The sequence below is a fragment of the Microtus oregoni genome, unplaced genomic scaffold (genome assembly GCF_018167655.1).
Source record: "Microtus oregoni isolate MIOR12 unplaced genomic scaffold, Mior012 000115F_ref0000277, whole genome shotgun sequence".
NCBI classification, from domain to species: Eukaryota; Metazoa; Chordata; class Mammalia; order Rodentia; family Cricetidae; genus Microtus; species Microtus oregoni.
The window spans coordinates 1176702-1190947 of NW_024544744.1; the positions used below are offsets into that span (position 1 = coordinate 1176702).

The following is a 14246-nucleotide window of genomic DNA, read 5'->3' on the forward strand; positions in this document are numbered from 1 at the left end:
ACAGCAGCGGGTCGTGGGTTTGTGACTCCTAAAGCTGCGTCCTCCACATGCCAGCTGCATGGTGTAACATGCTCAGAGTCCCTGAACACCTCAGTTTTCAGGGTTCAGAGGAAGAACCTTAGGTTGTTACCTCAGAAGGCATAGCCAACATTAAAACTATAATTATCTAGACTGTTAATCCGTCAAACCCTTTGCTTATCCAAGAGAACTTCCTTCCTCTGACTGGAATATAAATCAGAATATGATCGTATGTTTTGAAGCATTTAGAGCGCTCTTAAAATACTTTCTTAAAGGGACACTTCCATGTTTAAAACAAGTGTAGCGGGGGCTGGAGAGATGGCTCAGCAGTTAAGAGCGTTGCCTGCTCTTCCAAAGGTCCTGAGTCCAATTCCCAGCAACCACATGATGGCTCACAACCATCTGTAATGATTACAACATCTCTAATGAGGTCTAGTACCCTCTTCAGGCATGCACGCAGAGAGAATATTGTATACATAATAAATAAATAAATAAAATGAATGAGAAAAACAGCACTTAAAAAACAAATGTAGCTTAAATTTTAAAATAATAAATATTTATTGGGTACCTACTGTAGTATGCAAAATGGCTGATAACTGGCAAAAAACATTAAGTATGAGTCATGGCCTCCCAAAATTGGTGGAGATTATTATATAATTAGAATTCAAGGCTATTGGTTCCTATGGGGGTCAGAGGGCTAGAGGCTGGGCTGGTTAGATCATAAAAGGCTTTTTACACAGATGAGGAAGTAAGTGAGGTCTGCGGAAGCTTGAGTTCATCATGGTAGCAGAATGGGTTTTCTTTTCTGGTAGTGAGCTGACCTTCTGGTGAAGACTTTTGTCTCTGGTGTGACTGGAGAGACTAAGGAGCATAGCTGGTTCACTTTCCTCGTGTGGGAGAGCAGCCTGTTCACCAGGAAGGGAGGGGGTCAGAACGACCGCCCATGGGCTCAGCTGCTGGTGGCATTGACAGCACATGGCAATACTGACTTAGTTAACTACAAGTTAGTGTACTGATAAGAAGAGGAATTACTGAGGACTGGGGCTCAAATCTGGTGTTTTAACTCTCCCTTCCATTCTCTGCCATACAACGAACAAAGGAATGATTGTACACACCAGAAACCTGTCTGCTTTCCCCCTCCTCCTTTTCCGTGCTCTCTCCTTCCTCCTACCCTTGGCATTATTTAACCTTTGCTGTTAGCATTGGTGAAAGAGTCTTTGTCTTCCATTCAAAGACAGGGCGTTTTACCATAGTGCTGAGATTTCCATCTCATAACATTTTTTCAAGTTTAAAATTGGAAATCTTGTCTTACAGACAAGAAGAAATAATTTGTAGGCCCGAATAAGGAAATCAAATCAATCTAAGGACATCAGCAAGAGTTGGTTGTCTGGACAAGGGCCACTGTAGGCAGTCCCCTTTGGCGGCTGTTTTGTTTTGTGTCATGATTAAAACTCTCCTCAAGACATGGTGGAGCTTGAAACAGCCAGGAAGAAGTTGAGAATGAGTTGGCAGCAAGGGATTTGACAAGGAAAAGAAAGTGCCTCCCGTGACAGACGCTTCAGAGGAAATAAAGGGTGGAGTGTTGTCATAGTTACTTTTCTGTTGCTGTCAGAAAATACCCTGACTAAAGCAGCTTATGGCCGGATAAATTGCTTAGCAGTCAATAGCATATACTGCTCTTCCAGAGGGTCCGTATCAGGCTTCCCACAACAAAATGTAAGTCCAGCTTCAGGGGATCTGGTACCTTCTTCTGGGCTCTGCTACAGTGCACATGCCCCTCCCCCACAGAACACACACATGCACATAATTAAAAATCAATGTAGAATATTTTCTAAAGGCAGTTGAAGGGAGGAAAGGCTGATTTTGCCTTGGTTACAGGGTGAAATCCTTCATGGTGAAGCAGCTAAGATGGCAGGGACCTGAGCGAGCTGGTCACATTGCCTCCCTCGTCAGGAAGCTGAGAACGGAGGGTGCTAGTGCTCAGCTCACTTCCCAGGATCCCAACCGTGTGAATGGCGCCACCCACAGTGGGTAGGTCTTCCTAAATCATAATCTCATCAAAACAATTCCTCAGAGTATGGCCAGAGAGCATCCCTGAGGGGATGATAGAGCTCATCTCGTTGATATTGACCACCACAGGTTTGCCTGTCCCTTCATGTCGTTTTCCAGTGAGCAGTGGAGAATCCCTTTAGACTGGGATGAGCATGTCTTCTCCAGATGACCTCTGGTCCTCATGGGACAGTGAACCTTTGGTGCTTCTGCTTCAGGGACATTTGCTAGCATGTTAAAGTTACTACCTTCACTGATATTTTCTAGTGCCAGCCACTTATACATCAAGGGGTGTGTTCTAGTGCCAGTGGTAATGCCACTGACATTAGTGGTTCTTTTCCATAAGCCTAGGTATCCGGGCACATTCGCTTTTCAGTCTTTACAGTTTGAATCAGAGAGTATGCATACATCTGAATTTACCATAGTGGCCATAATAATTGCAAATGTAATAGGAAAGGGCCCCAAGTCAGGGATCCGTGTGTACATCATGAGTACAAGGTTGTGCAAGCCACTGTGTTTTGCCAATGAAGCCTGCATATCAAGATCCTCTCCTTTTTAGTTTCCCATGGCAGCAGTCTGCTAAGGGTACCATAGCCCAGTTCCAGAGACTGATACCTTAAACAAAAGAATGCCCCTCTGAAGGCTGGAAGGCATCACCAGGGTTGGTTTCTTCTGAGGTCTAGCCTTACCATACAGATGGTTGCCTTCTCCCCGTGTTCTCATGTGCCTTTCCCACATGCCTGCACGTTCTAGTATATCTGTGTATTCAGATTTACTCCTCTTGAAGAGACACTCATCAGATTGGATCATGAGGCTTCCTAATTCCAATGGCCTCATTCCAAACTAAAGGTCCTGTCTCCAGGTACAGTTCCATCCGGAAGTTTTGGGGTTTGCAGCTTCAACATATGAATTTTGGGATAGACATAGCACAACCTGATACACTCATCAAAGAATCACTATCACTTTTGTTCTCTAAGAAAAGACTGTGCAAATGGCTTGGACGTGCTTTCCTTGTTAAGATGCTTCTCATCTCTCTCATTGCCTTTCTCCATGGCTCACCATAACCTAGAGTTATTCAGAATAATCCCTATGCTTAACTCCAGGTTGTCAAAGGCGGGCCTTAATCATATCACACTGCTCATGTACACTGCGAGAGACTGTCAACACCAGATGTTCCTTGTGAACAATCCATTTCATATGTGAGCAATCCATTTCAGTACTTATACTTATTTTCAAAAGAATGCCGTACTCATTAACATGATAATCGTTTGTAATCAGCCATTGCAACTTGACACATTCTGTCGAGTTTCAGGCAGTTTAAGCAGCAGGAGACCAGATCTTGGGTGAATTCTCTTTGGCATTTTTCTTCCACATTCCCATCGTGCCACTTTTCTGGGAAAGGATACCATCTCTTGGGGGTCCTTCTGCTTTCTCTTACTGTTTTGCATAAATTCAAAGCCCTGGTGGTTTTAAAGACTGAGGAAGTAGGCATGAGACTCCGAGGTCTCTTTTCTCCCTTTTGCTAGTCCTGTATCTCAGGAAGAGGTAACTTATTTGATCCCCAGACACTTTTCTGATCTTTTGCTCAAATTAAAAAAGAAAGAAAAGCTATTTCTCTTATAGGTAAAGTGGATTCTCAGTTAAAGGCAGAGAAGACTTTGATTAAGTACTAGGAAACTTGGGAGTAGAAGCTCCTGCAGCTGAAAGCCCTGCAGTCATGACTCCTGGGCAGACGGCCTGCTGGGAAGGTGGGAATGCTGAACATTTTCTCCTTCGTCTTAGTAATGGTGACGTTCAGTTCAGACCGTTCCAGCTGCTTGCTATCACCCAAGGCTTCTTTAAGGTCCATCCCCATATGGTACCAGGAGACACCTTGGATTGAAATCACTCAAAAATAGCAGCACAGTGTCGCTTTGGCAGAAAGCAGCACTTAAAGCCTGAAATTAACATTTCCATCCTTGTGGAGTTTTGAATTTCCATTCCTGGGTTCTCACTGATCCAGGTATGGAAACAAATAGCTTTTTGGGGAAGTATGTTGCACAACCCACGCGAGGGGAAGGATGCTAAAGAATGAAGGGAAAACCAAAGGCGGCTCCTCAGAGACTGGAAATATCTCTGGCTTGGTTCCAGAGAAGAAAAATATTTGCCATTCATCGCAAGTCCAATGCACACAGTGCACGCCCGCGTGCGCGCGCGCACACACACACACACACATACACATACACACACGGCTGTTCACGCATCATTCCTCCCCTGTTCAGCAGCTAGTTGTCACTGGGGGCAGACAACAGAGAGTTTTTTCCAAGAATGGAGGGCAGACCACTTAGAGTTCCCTTCCTACTTGGCTGATTGAAAGCAGTATGACACCATCGGCCTATGAGTAAGCCAGAACACCGCCCTGGACAGCAGAGCCAAGACTGAAGAAAGCAATTCCTCTGCTTCTGAAAAACCCAGTCTTTACTGAAATTAAATCTTCTTCCTTATGAAATCATATTGATTGTTAAATATGTGCAAATCTGCCAAAGGAGAACAAATACTTTGTATTCTGCCCACCCACAAACAACCACATTTATTATCTTCGTGTATAACCATGCTATTTTAACTACACATATGCATAAGGTTCATAAAAGTAGGATTACAGTCATTTCCTTCACAATATTCCTTTTGTAGCCATGTCACTAAATGTTACTCTTTCCCTTATTGTAATTGTCCACATATGCTTTCATTTTTACAAACTAGTCTGTTCAGTTGATATGCAGGTGATACATTAATTCAAAGGATATCCACAGTGGTTAGTTGTGACCACACTGTAAAGGATTTCCATTATTTTCAGGGTGTTTTGTGAACATTTTTGATTGCTTTTCTTGTGCCCCTAATTGTGACTATTTAAATTGTGTCCTCTTTGTAGGGGGCAAAGAGATGATTCAGAGGATAAGAGCTTGATCTTGCGGAGGACCCAGGTTCAATTCCCAGTACCCACCACATCAGAGAGCTCACAACTGCCTGTAGCTCTAGTTCCAGGGGTGGATTCTGATGCCCTCTGGCCTCTGGGCACCTGTACACATGTGCAACATATAACTCAAGCAGACACACGTACCTGAACATTCTCTCTCTCTCTCTCTCTCTCTCTCTCTCTCTCTCTCTTTCTCTGTCTGTCTTTAAATTAATTCATTAGAATAAGTCTACTGGATCAAAGAATATAGGGATTTTAAACCATTTCCCAGTAAGGAACAATTTAGTAGTTTGCTGGACTGGCCTGATACTTCATCATTACTTTGGACACGTATCAGTTTCCAATTCCTGGTTACTGCTGGGCTGGCATTCCATACACTTTCTGTTGTTCCTGGGAACATTGAGGCATCCCAGGAGTTCTCTCTAAACTGGGAATTAGTAAGTGCTTTCTGACTTGGCTGAGATCTATCTATCTATCTATCTATCTATCTATCTATCTATCTATCTTTCGTCTATCCATCGATCCTCCTTCCAGAACAGTATACTTAAAACATTAGTCTTTCTGTGAGACAGTTAGTCTCTTATGCGTGTTCTCTCTCTCTCTCTCTCTCTCTCTCTCTCTCTCTCTCTCATTTCAAGAACAGGTGGGTGTAACTCCAAGTTAGTTTGATAACAGTAGGACACATGAAAAACCTAAAAATGCTTGCTACTCAGACTTTGGAATATAGTTGTCTGTCTTCTATCTATCTATCTATCTATCTATCTATCTATCTATCATCATCATCTATCTGTCTATTTATTTGTCTATCATCTATCCATCCTTCTATCTTTATCTACCTTCCTATCTGTCTACAATGTGTTTGTGTGTGTTTGTGTGTGTGTGTGTGTGTGTGTGTGTATACGTACGTCTGTGTGCGTGTTGCTGGATATTTAGTCCAGTTTGGCCTCACACTTAGCAATCCTCTTAACTCAGCTCATCGGCTGCTGAAACTTCAGGTGTGCCACCATGCTAACTAGTTGTATCTTCTAAAATGAAGGATCTGACTTCAGGTAACATTCCCTACCCAATTGTCCTGTCTCCTGACAGTCTTCTGAGATCTGGAAGAGTGTCACAGTCATTTCTTTCCTGCATGATTGATATATTTCAATAAGGTAGGTTGTCAGTGTTGACACAAAAACACAACTCTTACCTCCAACGGAGCAAGAGACAGTTTATCCTGGGGCTAAATATTAGTGACCATTGCCCAGGAACACAGATTTATGTCACCCCAAGTTCCATGTTCTGATGTGGAAGCAGTTTCATCATGTAACAGCATAGAAAATAATAAATCAAAACACTTTTTAAATACATTGGTGGCATCACCAGAGAGGCAGGTTACGGCAAAGCTGGGGAGCCTGTCATGAGCTTCTGGTGCTTATCTGGTGCCACTCTTAGCTCTAGGGCTGGCAAGGACTAGTGTTCTGCTAAGTTAAAACATTTGAAAAGGTTTCACCTAATAGTCACAAGGATGTTAGATCAGATACAGAGGTGGGAAGAGCATGGCTAATAATGGGACTCATTAGTAAACTAGTCTCGCAACAGTTTCAGTGGAAGGTGTGGCTTCTTTCCAGAAACTTCTTAGAGTGTTCTTCACTAATAAGGCTTGTTCAATAGTAGTTTGTTAAAGATACTTTTCAGGGAGAGGTGACATTGTAAGTTTCTTACAGATATAGACATGACCATGCCTTAAAAGAATTTACCCGTAGAATATGAGGGAGCCAGACAGGCTGTAATATTTCAAGGAAAAGTCAAAAGAGCATAGATTTATAAAGAGCAAAAGAATGTTGAGATGAATTGCAAATGGATTCAGAACTGGTTTTCCACAAACAGGGAGGAAGCCAATTAAATCACCACGAGACAGGGGAAAAGTACCATTAGTTATTCAGAGTTTGTCGAGTTTTAAAATGCCTTCAAGTCAGCGGGCTAGGGCCAGAGAGTGCAGAAGGCGGGCTAGGCCAGAGAGTGCAGAAGGCGGGCTAGGGCCAGAGAGTGCAGAAGGCCTTACTGCACACATTTCCTCAGTTGCCCATGGAAACCCACGTGTTTTCTTCCAGCTTTAACTACTGTTTTCTCAAGGTCAGACTCATAGTCTGTGCCCTTATCACAAATGCCTGTTGGGTCTTTTAAAATTTTACCCTGTTGTTGACACGTGATATCTTTTTGTCTTACTGACCATGTTACATTTGGTCACTTGATTAGAATTAGATATCTTTATTGTGACATTTTCTTATCCAAAATTTGCAATTGATTCGTACATAATTTGCAGGAAAATGCCGTGAAATCATGGAAATGATTCTGTCATCTCAGTGTTTCCCTCAGATGCTTGTGTCAGTGATGGTCCATGAGCCCTTGGTTGTGCTGTTGTTTCTGTATCTTATATTTCCTTCCTTCTGTACCAGCAGCTCTGTGTGCTCGTGTTTATTTGTTTCATCCGTTGATTTCTAATGGGCTGCTAGGTTAGCTCCGTGTCGTTTTTCTACAGCTTGTCTAGGTCTGAGCTCACTGATACCATGCTGAGCACTGTGACCCAGTGGAGGGTCATAAATGTCATAAATCATGTTTCTGTGACCACCCCAGAGGTTTGTCCTTAAACTTTATGGGCACATCACTCTTTATAACCAAGCAGATCCTTTATTCCTATTTGTTTAGTAGGCTGTCCTCTGTCACTAGTAGTATTGATTGACTATTCCTCTTGTCCCAGGCTTGGCCCATGGCTACGCAGTCTGTGTCCTTCTGACTGTTCCATCACTTTCAGAACATTTCTTTCTTTTCTGGCTCACCATGATGTTCCCTTTATCTCCTTTTTAAAAAAACCTTAGCATGAATTTTCCAAAGAAACTCTATTCTTTGTAGTTCTACGAGTTTTTACAAAGGTTCCTAGTAGATATATGCTCAGGCCAGTCTTCCCTTACTTCTTTGATTCTACCTATGGCTTTTTGATGGTGTAAGTAAGTAAAATAATAAATATTGTTTTAAATAAACTACGGGAAAATGAAAAGTGTAAAAACATATTCTTTTCACTTTCTCATTTTACTAACTTCTAGAATTTAGTTTTCATGTGGCTATTGAGTTTCTGAAGGGATTTTCAGCAGTGTGGGAACAGACACAGTTTCATACTGCACCCCCAAGCAGCCTATAATTTCCTTTATCTTTAGATGCATTGACACTAGCCAAACTCAGATATGTGACTTTGACATCAGCAGTATTGGACCAGACATTCAGGTCTTGGACTTGCTGGTACAATGAAGGGGAGTTGGAGACTTTGTAAAGTATATCTTTATACAGGCCTCAGCATAGCAATTGAGAGAAAGAGCTTGTCAGATAAAATAGGACATACCCAAGAGTATGTGATGTGCTTTTCTAAGAGACAGTCATAGAGGGTAAGACACACTCAAGTGTGGGATGGATTACTCAAGGGAGTCGTAGAGAGTAAGACATGCACCAGTGTAGGTACAGGTTTCTGGGGAGAGTCATAGAGGAAGACATACGCCTGTGCAGGTATGGGCTTCTCTGGGGAGAGTCACAGAGGAAGACATACGACTGTGTAGGTATGGGCTCCTCTGGGGAGAGTCACAGAGGAAGACATACGCCTGTGTAGGTATGGGTTCCTCAAGGAAGAGTCATGATTAATCATCTTAGCCTTAGCCATGCATACTATTTTGGTGGCTCTCAAATGTTACTAAGAAGCCATTTTTCTCTTTCCTCTCTTTTATCAGTGAGATATGTGAGCAAGCTTTGGAGATGCCCAGCATGGAATTATGGTCTATAAAACAACACCAGGAGCCATTGTGGTTTGCAGTGACTTTAGCACATACCACCTTCCTGAAATGCGTTCCTAGTGAGATTTGTAGGAAACTGAGCTTGTGTCTAGGAATGGAGAAGGCTTAAGCAGTTGTTAATTTGGTAGGATTCTTTCTTCTTTATTGGCAAGAGACTTCAACCAGATTCCTAAATAAAGGGTCTATTTCCTTCTCATGTACCCCCAACTTTTCCCATCTTTCTTTCTTGCCTCAATACTCCATTTAGATCATAATTTCTCCTGAAGAGTGAAATCATTCCACAACCACTTAAGTACTTAGCTGTGCACCTGAACTTCTGTCTCTTTGTCCTTATACAGAGAAGCTGTGGTCTTCAAAGGATTGGAAAAGCAATAAGCTTACAGATGCAATGGGCCGCATCATGTTGGTGCCTTTGACAGTCATGAGGAACGAAAATCAAATGTCAGGGAGTCTCCTAGAAGTAGCCTAAAAGTCAGATGTGTGGAGGGGTAATGTGTGGGAAATAAGAGATGGCAATCTCAAAAGACTTATGAAAAAACAACATTCTAACATACTGCTCTGAAAACAGTGGTACCGGCTCTCTGAAAACAGTGGTACCGGCTCTCTGAAAACAGTGGTACCGGCTCTCTCTCTGAAAACAGTGGTACCGGCTCTCTGAAAACAGTGGTACCGGCTCTCTGAAAACAGTGGTACCGGCTCTCTGAAAACAGAGAGGAACCAAAAGTGACTGGTGTGCTGATCTGGCACAAGACAGTAGGTTTGTTTTGTTTTAGAGACAGGGCTTTTCTGTGTAACAGTCCTGACTGTCCCAGAACTCACTCTGTAGACCAGGCTGGCCTCAAACTCACTGAGATCCACCTGCCTCTGCCTCCCGAGTGCTGGGATTAAATGAGTGCACCACCGCCAGGTTTAAGATAGTGGTTTTTGAAGTTGCCCAATCATGAGAAATTCCTGTCTTCTCCCATAGGTCAAGATATTTCCCCTTCCCAAATACCCATCTCTGAAGTTTAGGATACAAAGCCTTATCTAATAATATTCTGGGGCTCGAGACCCTCTCCTTTTTCTAGTGGTGGGCTCAGTCACACACAGACCACTGGGGACTTTCCAAGTCTCAGAGTCACGAGAGAAGCAGGCACCAGCTGCAGCTGGAGGAAAGAGGGACTTAGCACCTCCTGCCTATCTTTGTCTGTAACTGATGAACTCCAAGCAAACCTTGTACTGAAAATGGAACACTACAGTCTGTTTCTTATAGGTGGGACCAACTGTAAAGAGGGGCAGACACTAATCCACAAAACAGCACACTGAAGGCAAATTTAAAGCTGGATTGATCTGGTTGACTAGAGGAATCGAAGGTGCTCTGAGAAAATTAGTCTATCTCTGTCTTCTTGAGCCTGGGAGGTGTTGTCCCTTGCCTCTCAATTTTCCTTTTCTTGGTTTAGTAGTCCTAGCACTTCAGAGGCTGAGGCAGGAGAAATGGGTGCTTGCAAGTCCAAAGACAGCCTGGGTTCCATAAAGGAGACTTGGCTGAAAAACAGTAAGAGTAAAATATTTTTACAATGCACACACATTCAGAAGACCACATGGCCTTTATTCGGTTAGGGTTGTCTGTCACAAGCCCCATCTCCGAGCTTCAGTCCTGGCATCCTAACCGATCACCGTTGTTCCCTGGAGGATGCACTTGCTCTCAAGAGAAGGGGAAGAGATCACGAGCAGCGGGGATTTGCCTGAAGAAAGAAAATCGGTTCTTTCTGGTCTAGTCCTTTTGCCACAGCTTGGCCCATTGCAAAGTTACCCATTCTCGCTCCTTGGGTAGTCTTCCGCCACTGAATATGGGCCCATCCTGGTCTCTTGAGTACTATTATTGTTACTATTGAGTGATTATTCTGGCTCATGCTTTGAAATGGACAAGTGTTTCTACTGTCCTGTATCTAATCCTGAATTTTCTTTTAAGATGGGTTTCTTTTGGAGAAATCATTACTTTGAAGCATGTTTCTCATACATATATTTATTTATTTTTTTATTTTGCAGCCGATACCAGAAGTTGCAGAAGATTATGAAGCCTTGGTAAGAATATATCCTCTATTTATGTGATTTTATACTTTATTTACTCTGCATAATTAAGTTGTGACCTCTTATTTTATAATTATGCATCTAGATATTTTGAGTGTTTCCCCTTTTTTGTTTGATGTTCTTATAAACAACTTAGTTTTTTTCCTTTTGCTATTTACTTGTGGCAGAAAGGGTATTTTATGATTGTTACCACCAAGTGATCAAAGCTGAATTGTTGTCTTCCTTGAGCAATGATAGGCATAATTTTATGCATTACTTTAAATAAAATGTTTTCTTTTGTGGCCTATGTGACATTCAGAGCTAGAGCCTGACTTTCTTCAGTGGCTTAGAAAACAAAAGATCTCTCTATATAAAGGATTTGTACATAGAATGAAAATTGTTTAAGTCTGAAAAAATGGTTGCTCACCCATTTCCTATGTATTAAGTTGCCTGCATTACATTTATGTCTAGAGATGTTAGAAGCTACCTTTTTAAAAATAATTTTCTTTCTTATTGAGAATTTCATACATGTGTACAATGAAATACAATCATTTGCACCCCGGATCCCCTCCAACTTTCCTGGTATGTTATTCCCAACTTGTTTCATGTTTGCCTGTAAGTGTGTTTGTTTTGATAACCACTAAGTTTAATCATTGCTTCCCTGTACATACATAGAGGGTCACAATGGACGGTGGTACCAGTGATCACACCCATAAAAAAAGAATGTGTTTCTCTCCCTAGTCTCTACCAACTGCCCGTAGTTCCTCAATAAGGGGCAGGGACTGAACAGTGTTTCTCCCATCTACGGCTTGATCTCGTGTGGGTCTTCTTCTGGTAATCACAGCTGCTGTGTGTTCATGAGTTTGGTAGCCATAGCGTGTCTCTAGGAGAGCATTTCACAGCACTCTTTCCCATTTTCTGCTCCTTATATTCTCTCTAGTGTCCCATTCTGCAACATTCCCTGAACATTGTTTGTGTCTGTGTGAGCACATGTGTGCACTTGTGTTTAATAGGATGTTCCATTTAAAATTCTGTTTAATCGTATGTATATGTGTGTGTACATATGACTATATGGTGTGTGTGTGTGTGTGTGTGTGTGTGTGTGTCTGCTGTGGAAGCCAGAGAGGGAGATGAATGCCCCAGAGTTGGGTTTGCAGGTTGTTGTAAGCCACCAAATATGGATGTTGGGGACTGAATTTGGGTCCTCCAGAAGAACAGAAAGTACTCTTTTTTAAAAAAAATATTTATTTTATTTTTTATATATACAATATTCTGTTTGTGTGTATGCCTGCAGGCCAGAAGAGGGCACCAGACCCCATTACAGATGGTTGTGAGCCACCATGTGGTTGGTGGGAATTGAACTCAGGACCTTTGGAAGAGCAGGCAATGCTCTTAACCTCTGAGCCATCTCTCCAGCCCCCAGAAAGTACTCTTAACTGCTGAGCAAGCTCTCCAGCCCTAGTATGTCCCATTTAGGACATGTTTCCATAAGGCCGTTTTATAGATCCTTGGCTGTGGTTAACCAACTCATAATCTCTCCTCCCTTATTTCCCCACTGCCAACCCTGCTTAGTCTTTTATCCCCACTATTCTACACTTCTTTAAGATCACATTTATTCTACTGTCTCTCCAGTTAACACTTCTCTATTGGGAACTGGCAAGATGGCTCAGCAGTTAAGAGTGCAAACACATACTGTACACTTCCAGAGACACAAGTTTGGTTCCCAGCACTTCTTCTTGGGCAAACTCACAATTGCTTGTAACTCCAGATCTAGGGGATCTAACACCCTCTTCTGACTCCTACCAGCAGTGACACACACATGGTAGATACTCACACAGACATATACAGTGTGTACCATTAATAAATATAAATAAATTTTTTTTTTCAAATTTTCCATTATAAGTTATTTTTTTAAAAAAAATCTACTAAGCAGAGTATGTCCATACATGTCTAACAAACTTGCTAAAGCAGATTGAATACATTTCTGTGGTACTAAGATACCAAAAAGATATTTTCGGTTTGACCCAGAACGCTGAAAACAGTCTCAAAATGTACACCCCCTCCCCATAAGACAGTTTCTCTGTGTAGCTTTGGATGTCCTAGAACTTGCTCTATAGACCCAGCTGGACTCAAACTTAGAGATCTGCATGCCACCGCGTTCCTGAGTGCTGAATTAAAGGCGTGGCCACCACCACCTGGCTTAACTTCAATGTTCAAACCTCCAGACCAGTAGTTCTCAGTCTTCCTAACCCTGTGACCCTTTAATACAGTTCCTCATGTTACAGTGACCACAACCATAAGATTATTTTTATTGTCACTTTGCAATTGTAATTTTGCTATTGAGTGTTGTCTCAGTTCTGAAGACTACTGGAAATACGTTTTTTCCCCCATTGGTCAGGACCCACAGGTTGAGAACCACTTCTCCAGACAGAATATTGTTTACCTAATTCTGTAGTATGAGTTCAGGGCAGTAATCTCTCCCACTGCTCCCACAAAGGAAGACTATTAGTTTGGAAACTTTTTGTGTATTGAATTATTATATGGTGGAATGGGATAATGTGTTTCTGCATAAAGTTTCTAAGTTTTAGTTTCACACATTTTAACATAGTAGGAGTATTTAAGTAAAGCAATAGAAACCGTCTTTTGTGATATATCTTGAGCATGCCATCTTAGTTTTTAAACTCATTACGTTTAACCTACACTTAAATCTACCACACAAGGTCAGAATAATGAGGGTCATTTCTGTGGTGCAGAGGTTAAAATCAGATAGATGGTAGAATGAGGATAAAAACTTACCTTCAGCCTCCTAAATTGCTAAGTTAGTGGAATTGGGATTCTTAGCCAATACATTTTCTTTAAAAATTGCTGGCTAATTTTAACTTCTGTGTTTTTGAACCACTGAACAATGTAATGGTGTTCCTTTGTCTTTATGGACAAAAGTCTCTAACTGCAACCCCGGTTCTGCCATGACAAAGTAGTGTAATCAGACTAGCACAGATGATGGAAAAATATCTGTATTAAGTGTTATAATCAAAGCATCTAGAAATTCCTGTTTGATGATACTAAAGGAAAAACATAGAAGGAATCAGCCCTTGAGGGAACAAATGGGATTCAGTGAGATTTGTGTGTTTTTAGTTTGTTGCAGAATACATGCTGGGCCCAGCAAATGAGGTAACAGAGAGCCTCAGGGTTAACCAGTTACTAGTTTGGGGACAACAGGCTGCTAGAATATTAAGGAGACTCCACGGGGTGGGGGAAAGCTCAGGTTTTGAGATATTTCATCTTTATATGACTTATTTAGGAATCTATCACACATTACGGCAGTGTAAATGCATGTGTGTAGACTTCCAGAGAGCCTG

The 14246-nt window shown here is 41.9% G+C and overlaps 1 protein-coding gene across 4 annotated transcripts in view; it reads left to right on the forward strand.

Moving 5' to 3' along the window:
• Elmo1 (engulfment and cell motility 1) overlaps nucleotides 1-14246 on the forward strand; it is a 535377-nt gene that overhangs the window by 162125 nt on the left and 359006 nt on the right. For all 4 annotated transcript variants that reach the window (XM_041645693.1, XM_041645696.1, XM_041645694.1 and 1 more), the window contains exon 7: nucleotides 10867-10902. In XM_041645693.1, coding sequence (XP_041501627.1) covers nucleotides 10867-10902 — 36 coding nt within the window. The remainder of the gene's footprint in view (nucleotides 1-10866; nucleotides 10903-14246) is intronic.